This window comes from Callionymus lyra, chromosome 15 (assembly GCF_982586985.1).
Source record: "Callionymus lyra chromosome 15, fCalLyr1.hap1.1, whole genome shotgun sequence".
In the NCBI taxonomy this organism is placed as follows: domain Eukaryota; kingdom Metazoa; phylum Chordata; class Actinopteri; order Syngnathiformes; family Callionymidae; genus Callionymus; species Callionymus lyra.
Genome location: NC_141832.1, coordinates 18575274 through 18584287, shown reverse-complemented (window position 1 = coordinate 18584287; position 9014 = coordinate 18575274). Strand labels below are relative to the sequence as shown.

Sequence of the window (9014 nt, the reverse complement as noted above, 5' to 3'; positions counted from 1 at the left end):
TCTATTTGAAAAACTTAATTAATATTGTTTAGCATCTAAACGTTACACCACGCTGAATTTTCTAAAAGTATTTTAATATTCGAAATTAAAAGCTGTACCTATTTAAAAAAAAAAAAAAACTAAACGAGTATTAAAAACAGAATATTTTAACTCGTTTGTGTTTCTTTAAGCGCCGGAAAAGAGTTTACAACTAGGTCTTTGGTGAAGATGTTTGACTCTAACCTGTTTTTTTTCTAATACATATAACACTAATATTGTTTTGAGCAAAAGTTTATATATGTTTTTATTTTCATAAACGTGACTTCTAGTGAAGGATGAATCTACTTTAGAGTCATTAAACATAGTTTCGCATGGTTTTATTCAGTTTACGAATATGTCGATTTTAAATTCACTCCACGTTAGCATCTTCACTTACATAGACGATCCTTGCTATGACGCGTATTATGCGCCAAAGTCAGAACGGACTAGAGAAAAGTTGGAGATCTGAGCGGATCCAAAAATGAGTAAAAAAGATAACGGTAAGTTCTGACCATTGTTTTGAGTGTAACGGAATGTTTTTATGGAATGAAATGCATTCTTAAATCCCACTGTAGTATGTATGCTAAAGCTAACCCGCTGCTTCATGTGCACACTTTAGGCAACATTAAAGTGTATAAATCTTGGCAAAACTGTCAACATCTAACCACATTTTATTTACAATGTATTATTCTAATGAATAAAAGTGTTGCCACAATTTAAAAATGAACGGCAATAAATAAAAAAAAAGCAGTGTATGTGGCTCTAGAGGGCGCTATATTAAAACCTCCATTATTTCTCACAACTTTATTTAAACTCTATCAATTACAGGTGCGGCCGTCATCCTGGACTATTTAAACGAGAAGAACCGTCCTTACAACGCCCAGATCATCTTCTGTAACCTCCAGAAACAACATGGTTTGGGCAAAACTGTGAGTCTTGGATCATAAGTCTGTAGTTGTGTTTGTTTGTTTTTTTCTTGCTCATGTGTTTTGTTTGTGACACATCAGGCAGTGGTGAAGGCCCTGGAGCTCCTGGCTCTGGAAGGAAAGATCAAGGAGAAGACGTACAACAAGCAGAAGATCTACTTTGCTGACCAGGTGAGAACTCACTTTGACTTTTTATCAAAACAAACGTCTTTAAAAAAATCTTTATTCGTGGTGCGACAACAACACAGGCTCAGTTCAAAGACGTCAGCGATGCAGACTTGAAGAAGATGGACGTCAACATCTCAGAGCTGACCTCGGAGCTTCAGTCTCTGAGCAGCAGCTGCAAACAGCTGTCCACAGGTGACACCTTAGGACTTCATTTCTCACTTTTATGTGCCTCTGACCTCGAGCGATCGTTGCAGATCTGAAGGAGCTCAACAGCTCGCTGACCACGGATGAAATGCTGGCTGAGATAAAGGAGCTGAAGCAAGAGTGCGCAGGATATAAAGCGCGCCTGGAGAAGATAAAATCAGCCGCTAACCATGTCACACCAGAAGAGAAGGAGAAGGTGAGAGAAGTTGGCTTCCTCAAGATCTTTGCTTCTATAAACGGATGAATTTGTGCTGACAGGTGTGCAAAGAGCGAGATGTTTACGTAAAGGAGTGGAGGAAGAGGAAGAGACTGGTGATGTGCCTTTGATTTCTCATTTCCTTTTATCCCAAGTGTATATCAGAATTTTAGGGTTCATCATTCAGAATTTTGATTCAAAAATTGATCAATTATAGCATCAAAACAATTTTTCAGCATAGCCGTGGTGTTGAAATCAATCATAATTGGCGTCTAAGTCCAGAACAAATGTATTTTTATGAACCCATTTTTGAGGTTCAAACTATTCTTAAAAATGTTTGTTGTCCTTTGGCAAAAAGTCACTTAAAATTCCTTTCCTGCGGGATCAGTTTTATTGTTATTGGAAGTCTCTTGATAATTGTTTAAATTGTTAATCTGTTACTTATCTTATCTTAAAGGTCAACTAATGTGTTGATTTAAGTGTATCTTAAATAGATGTTGGACCTGTATTGTATCATCAGTATGTGTCTGTTTTTGCAAAACTCTTAATTTAAATATTTACATTAGAAAATTTGCTTAAGCTCCGCCCACTGAAAACAGTTTTCTGGAGATAAAATCTTGCTTACTATCACCACACCCACTCTGCTGTGATTGGTCAAACATCAAGGTTTGCAACAAATCCCGGAAGTCTCCACCTCCAAGGGACTCGTTGTATAAACAAAGCGGGTGTGGTTATAGCTGGCTGGAGGAGAATTGAAGCCATTATTATGTCATAACGGACTCCGCTCTCGTAACCTCTTGTGCGCCAAGATTTAAGACGAGGGAGAATTTTATAAAGTAATGACTTCAAAACATGGTCATGATGACTAACTGCATCTTAGAGAGGAAGATTTCAACATTTGAACCATGTGATTGAGTCAGGAGAGTTGGGTTTTCTCATTAGCTGATCTTTAAACACTGATTTCTCTACAAACCCCCATATGAGATAAGAACATTTGTTTTATCGGTTAAACCATCCAGCTACTTAGTGAAACCTGGGGGTCTGGATTTGATCGGTCAAACGGGCCAGAAATGTGCTTAAAGACTGAACAGAAATTTGTCCCAAAACTTAAAAGGGATTAAAAAAAAAGTGAGTAGCCAAGCAACTTTGATTGTTTTTCCACAGCAATACACATAGTCTGAGTTACCCTCTATAATTTGATTTGATGGAGTAAATTTGCTTCAAGGTTATTAATCGATCCATAAATGTAGATGATTTCAATAGTAACACAAGCCCAGATCACATTTACTTCTACACCTCTCCAAGCAAATAAGTCTCTAGGTAGACAAGTCATGGTCGAGTGAAATCAAAGAAAAAAAAAAAGCTAGATTAACTTAAGTGTTTTGAAATAATTACATCTGTATAATAGTAGATTGTATCTGCTGTTGGACTTCAACTGATGTTGACTCATGAACTCGCTTTCTTTCGTTTCTCCAGGCGTCGGACATGATCGACGCCATCCTGGAGGGATATCCCAAAAGCAAAAAAGAACTTCTGGTGAGTCAGTTTTATTTATTTTCTTCCCCACATCTCCATCTAAACCCAGTATATCTTCCTCAGGATGAAGTGGGAATAGAAACAGACGAAGACAACAAAGTTGTGATGCCAAACAGTTGAAAGAGTGATAACATTTTTTATTATTATTATTTATAGAATATTCAGAACGAATCACATGACTTAAAAATGAAAATATATTTGTATTTACACAAGTTTGTTGATAGTTGTGGTTGTTTATTTTTCCCTTTTTTTTCATGTAATAAAACACCCCTGAGGTTGAACACAAGGAGGGAACGTCTTCTTCAATCAATCACCTGATTGTTGTTTTTTTTCTTGTCCACAAAACGTCCAGTTGTGGCGTTTAAACAAACTTATTTCCTCGTTTCATATTTAGACCTGATCTTTTTTTTTGTTTAAATTACACATACATTAAACACACATAAACACAAGTTTGGTTGTAGTCCTGGTCATCCTGACTAAAGTCAATTAAATACACACACAAAAAAAAGGAAATATTTTCTACAAATACTTAGTGTGGCTCCCTTATTGTCCACATTAAAACCAGCTAGAAGTCGGTGATCATGTGATTGAAACGAGCCCTGATGGTCAACCTTTGGGTTGAAGCTTGTTTTGGGGGTGTAAACTTCTGTAGAGTAGGTATGAAATCAGCAGACGTCACATGATCACAGTAAACGACGGTTGTACCAGTGCATTTGATTGAAGCTAAGACGCAGGTCAGAGTTGAAGGTCTGACGGTTAAAGCAGCGACGGTGTTTTGAGGTATTGCAAAAAAAATCGCAGGAGTGAGTATTGAGTCTTTTTTTTCTGTCAACCTGAGAAGAGACCGACATTCCAGAGCTCCGGCATTCACGGCCGTCAATAGAGGCGCCCGTTGATCTGGTGAAGGACTCCCACCACGAACTCTCTCAGCGTCTGAGGAGAGAAGAGGTGGGTTTTAGATGTCGTCAGAGGCAAAAAAAAGGATAAAAGGTCGTGAGCGAACCTGAGGCTTGAAGTGCTCCTCGATCCAGCTGAAGACGCACGCCGACAGCTCCTGGAAGCTGTTGACCGACACCGAGGTGGTGAACGACTGGAACAGCGAGTCCATGATGCTCTGAAAGATGTTGAACTTGACCTGGTCCGACACCTGGTCCTCCCCCTGCTGCGGGTGGTTCTGGTGGGCCTTCACGATGTGCTCGTAGTTCCTGTGGATCACAGACCTATTCACACCAACATCTACCAACAGCATGATAAACCCTTCATGGGACCAACTTCCAAAACACATCTTAGAAAAATAAAAAATTGAATAAAGCTGTAGCTTTCAATTGACTTTAGTTTTGACCTTGAAACCAACGTAATTAATGAAGGGCAGCGAAACACTCTTGTTCTTCTGGCAAGTTCTTCTTTTTTTTTCTTCTTAATGCTGTTCTTCAGGTGAGTTTTTCTTCATCTTGTTAGTCTCCTTCAACTTGTTCTTCAAGTGAGTTATTATTTGTATTGTTCTTCATTTTCTTATTCATCATGTTCTTCAAGTTCTCCATCTTGTTCTTCAGGTGGGTTCTTCTCAATCTCGTTCTTCAGGTGAGTTCTTCACCTTGTTCCTCAGGTGAATTCTTCATCTTGTTCTTCAGGTGAGTTCTCCATCTTGTTCTCCAACTTGTTCTTCAGGTTCTTTTTGTTCGTCTCCTTGTTTATCAAGTTCTTCATCTTTTTCTTCAGGTGAGTTTTTTGTCTTGTTTTTCTTCATCATGTTCTTCAGGCTCTTTTTTTATCCTGTTCTTCAGGTGATTTCTCACCTTGTTCATCTCCATCTCGTTCTCCAGGTGAGTTCTTCTTCATCTCCTTCATCTTGTCTGTTAGGTGAGTTGTTATTCATCTTGTTCTTCAGGTAAATTATTCTCCATCTTGTTATTGAGCCGAGATCTTCTCCTTATTGCAATTCTTTCAAAAAGTAGTTCTATCTTCAATCTCTAGCCATCAGTTCCAGCTCATTGACTCTCACAAGATTCGAAGCCATGAAACTTCGGTCAGTACCAGGTACTCTACCCACTGATCTATCTACAGTTACTCTACCCACTGATCTATCTACAGGTACTCTACCCACTGATCTATCTACAGGTACTCTACCCACTGATCTATCTACAGGCACTTTACCCACTGATCTATCTACGCACACTTGTTTTGTTAGATTTATTGCAACATTTATTATCAATTACAAAACATATTTTCATAATAATGATATTTTTTAAACGCCTTCTACATTTTAAACATGTTTAATGTATCAAAAGGTACTGTTAAAGTAGATCAAATCTACCGATATTACATATCGCCAAACAGCGCCACCATGCGGTCGTACGCGAGGGTATTTGTGTTTAATTTACTAAGGTGTTTTTGGGGAATTTATAATACTTGTTTATCCAGATAAGAAAAGTGTATAAAATATTAAACCAGACCCAAAACAAACACTAATGTTTTCTCACGTTTTCATGATCTTCAGCGCCGTGACCTCTTTTCTCAGAACAGAAACTTCCTCTTCTTGTTTCTTCTTTTCTTTGTGAAGAAAATGAATATAGTCGATGGCTGAAAAGAAGCAGACGAGATTAAGAAAAACATTGTCAGCCATGAAGAGGAAGCGCAGCCACAACAGCAACAAAAAAAACCCCCAGAAGCATGACATCTTACCTTTCTGCAGGACCGTGGCCTTGCTGATCTTCTGCGCTCCCACGGCGAACTCAGACTGCTGATGACACGTGGGCACGATGGTCATCAGGTCATCGTAACCTTTCTGCAGACATCGGAGAATTGGGTTTTTTTAATAACGTGGTGGAAACCACGAAGACAAGCCGCCTCACCTTGATAGCATCTCTTCTCTTCTGCTCGGCCTGCGTGTGCGCTTGTCTCCGTCTGTCCTTATACGAGTCCTTAAACGACGTATCGTGTCTGCAGTCGCTGTCTTCGTCATCTAGGGTAGGATTTTTAAAAGTTAATGGGCTACTTTGCTTACTATAGTAAAACAAAGGGAAGGAAGTGAAACAATGAGATTCTTAATTATAAAAACAAGTCACCAAATTAAATTAATCATTTCTTCGCTAGCTCCTCAGCACTGGCTCCCTTCAGGGCTGTGTGCTGAACCCCCTCCTGTTCACCTTGCTGACATTAGTGTTTCGCTAAAAAAGGCATCATATTGGGAAGGTTTGTAAACCACACAGCAGTGGTGGTACGTATCATTGACAGCTCTAAATACAGACAGGAAGTGAAACTACTGAAGAAAGTCGTCTACTAATTATAATCACTAGTATTGTTTATTTTATTTTCACCTGCTTTAAGAGGCATCTTTATTTATTGTGTTTAATAAGTGTTTTTTTTTTTTTTTATATAGGTATAGCTTTGAATTCCGTTGAAACCAATGTAATTAATGGAAAACAATTGGTCAAAACAATCTTCTTCTTCAGGTAAGTTCTTGTTCTTCAGGTGAGTTATTCCTAATATTGATCTTCAGGTGATTTCTTCTTATTATTGTTCTTCAGGTTTGTTCTTCTTAATATTGTTCTTCAACTTGTTCTTCTTAATATTGTTCTTCAACTTGTTCTTCAGGTGAGTTCTTACATCAATGTCTACACTCGGTCTCAGCAACACATTTCATTTAATTCCAAGTAAATAGAAAGACAAAAAAATCATGGAATCCAAGTGTGCACAGATCTAGTTGTGTGAGCAGCAACGATAAGAAGATTTCTGAAAAACTCACAAACACTAACTAAATTCAAATATCTGTTTCTTGTCCCATAATGGACATTAGAGGTGGAGGGGAAAAAAAAGTTTAAATTGCAATATATTGTTATACTCTTTTTTTGCCATTAATAATAAATACACTACTTTTTTAATATTTATTTATTTTTACACAAAAACACATTATGGGTATTATTTTGTTAAGAAACAGGTTCTACATAACACTAAGACAATGGGTATTGTTTTGACTGTTTAAGCGCTTTGGGACCCTGGTCTGGAAAAGCGCTCTACAAATATTAATTACTTACTAACTTACAACCCACTGTTCAGAAAATAATTTCCCAGTTTACATTAACTATTTTAGTAATGTCGGGCACTTGAATGTGTCCAGCTTTACGCCTTGATATGTGGAAATAAAGCACTTTAATGTTGTGGACAAGTAATGGGTAATGTGCAACAATATTTTTTGTAATTCTAATCTTATCTTATTAAGCTTTTTTTAAACTGAAACGGGTCCAAGTTTACCTAAAACAAGTTGCTACTGGTTTTTTCAGTATAAATGTCCTGATACTTTTAAGACATTTTATTAATGTAAATGCACTTTTATGTGTCCAGCTGCAGTGTTTATTCGTCTGTACACTGTTGTTCTGGCTGTCTCTCAAAATGTCCTTTTAGGTCTGTCCTTCCTTTCTTTTTCAGTTATATATGTATGGTGATACACTTTTTTTTTAATTGATTTTCACAATAATAATCAAACACAGAAACATTACACACACAGGTCAAGGTTCTAGATGTTCAGTCAAATGCAGATTTGCTTTAGAAAAGTATAGATAACAAGATAAATAGAATCTGAAAAAACAACGATAATAAAAGAAAAAGTAAATAACCCTTAGACTAAAACACAAACGTGATATATCTTTAATGAAATTTCTTGCAATATATTGAATATCTCAGATATCTGTGATATTATAATTATCATTTATTATTATTATACAGTATAGTGGGTGAAATATTCCCACAGTATTGAATCATAAGTTGCCCATATTGTACAACCCCTTATGGGCATCGAGTGAAAATGTATTTGAAATACATTCTGAAATGTAAGTAATTTGTATTTATATAGCGCTTTTCCAGACCAGGGTCACAAAGCGCTTAAACAATCAAAACAATATTCAATAAAGTATATACTTTAAAAGGTCAAGATAACACTGAAATGTTTGAGCGTTAAAGTAACAATCTAATCATGGTTAAACTTCATAGCAGGAAATGATTTTAGAATAAAACAACGTTCATTTTCAGATACATTACCTGTGTTGGGGACGGATGACGCACTGGTGGAGCCGATGCTGTTCGCCCTGGATACCACCGAGCCCTTCTTGCCAGATTCCGCGAAGAAACCTTGGAAGATCCGAAGTCAGAACTCAAAACACACACTAACAGGACATGACAGGAATATAAAACAAATACTCACTGGGGTCGAAGCCACTGTCGCTGAAAGCCCCGTCGGTCTGCTGAGCCATCGCCAGTCAAGACAGAAATGAGGGGGAAAGAAAGAATAAGAGACTCAGCAAGACTTGCTTGTAATGATGTTGTCCTACATCTGGACAATACATCCACTGGTCACATGACCCAGAGACTGATCGCCCACTGAGTTGTGTCCTGATTGAAAACGATTTAAGAAAGAATAAAGACCACCAGTGAGAAAGTAATAACTACATTATTGCTCTGGGTCACCAGCACACAAAGGTTACTGGTAATCGCAGCAGAAATATTGGGACTTTTTTTTATTTATTTATGACGAAACATAAGGAAACTAATCTATGACATATTATCAAAACATTAGATTGACAATATCAATGCCAACAACACGTCAACAAAAACTGATCGTCACACACGGTTTTCCTCGTGTAAAAGTCACACTTTCTGACGAGGATTCAATGTTTTTAAAAAGTTGCATCAAACTAACAAACGTTATCACTCGTACAAAAGCTAATTAGCAGCCGAGCTAACAAAGCGCTTCTGGTTACTGAACTTTGAGTCATAAAGACGAGCCGGTGACGTCAGCGCCACACGTACAAAAACACGATAGAATAGGTTTTAAGTGGAAGGGAAAAAAAGTGAAAGAGTTTGATAAAAAATCCATACTTTCCAGTGGTCGTCGGGAGACCTGGTCGGGTCAGTCATTTTGGAATGCGAAAATAACCACTGTCCATGGTGAGTTCAAGTGTCGTCCGGATAAT

At 37.6% G+C, this 9014-nt stretch overlaps 2 protein-coding genes across 3 annotated transcripts; one reads left to right on the top strand and one right to left on the bottom strand.

Annotated features, from left to right (window-relative positions):
• The first annotated feature begins 453 nt into the window (after positions 1 to 453).
• Positions 454 to 3358, top strand: psmc3ip (PSMC3 interacting protein). Its single transcript, XM_087808465.1, has 8 exons — positions 454 to 518; positions 847 to 947; positions 1026 to 1115; positions 1193 to 1304; positions 1367 to 1512; positions 1575 to 1628; positions 2989 to 3048; positions 3112 to 3358. Exons 1-8 carry the CDS (start codon positions 500 to 502, stop codon positions 3166 to 3168), a joined length of 639 nt encoding a protein of 212 aa, XP_087664591.1. The 5' UTR covers positions 454 to 499; the 3' UTR covers positions 3169 to 3358.
• On the bottom strand, positions 3165 to 8993 carry mlx (MAX dimerization protein MLX). Of its 2 annotated transcripts, none has more exons than XM_087808462.1 (8): positions 8920 to 8993; positions 8246 to 8285; positions 8083 to 8172; positions 5901 to 6010; positions 5731 to 5833; positions 5529 to 5628; positions 4052 to 4253; positions 3165 to 3981 (listed from the first exon to the last, which is right to left on the bottom strand). In XM_087808462.1, the coding sequence occupies exons 1-8, from the start codon at positions 8956 to 8958 to the stop codon at positions 3925 to 3927; spliced, it is 741 nt and encodes a 246-aa protein (XP_087664588.1). In that variant the 5' UTR covers positions 8959 to 8993; the 3' UTR covers positions 3165 to 3924. The 2 variants fall into 2 exon arrangements, with proteins under 2 accessions (XP_087664588.1, XP_087664589.1); XM_087808463.1 differs by having other exon boundaries at positions 8246 to 8282.
• Positions 8994 to 9014: the final 21 nt, after the last annotated feature.

Coding starts and splice junctions, on each gene's coding strand:
- psmc3ip (XM_087808465.1), top strand. Junction 1,305..1,366: donor CTGCAAACAGCTGTCCACAG/GTGACACCTTAG, acceptor CGATCGTTGCAG/ATCTGAAGGAGCTCAACAGC. Junction 1,513..1,574: donor CACCAGAAGAGAAGGAGAAG/GTGAGAGAAGTT, acceptor TTGTGCTGACAG/GTGTGCAAAGAGCGAGATGT.
- mlx (XM_087808462.1), bottom strand. CDS start 8,958: ATGACTGACCCGACCAGGTCTCCCGACGACCACTGGAAA. Junction 8,286..8,919: donor CTCCCGACGACCACTGGAAA/GTATGGATTTTT, acceptor GCGATGGCTCAG/CAGACCGACGGGGCTTTCAG. Junction 3,982..4,051: donor AGGAGCACTTCAAGCCTCAG/GTTCGCTCACGA, acceptor TTCTCTCCTCAG/ACGCTGAGAGAGTTCGTGGT.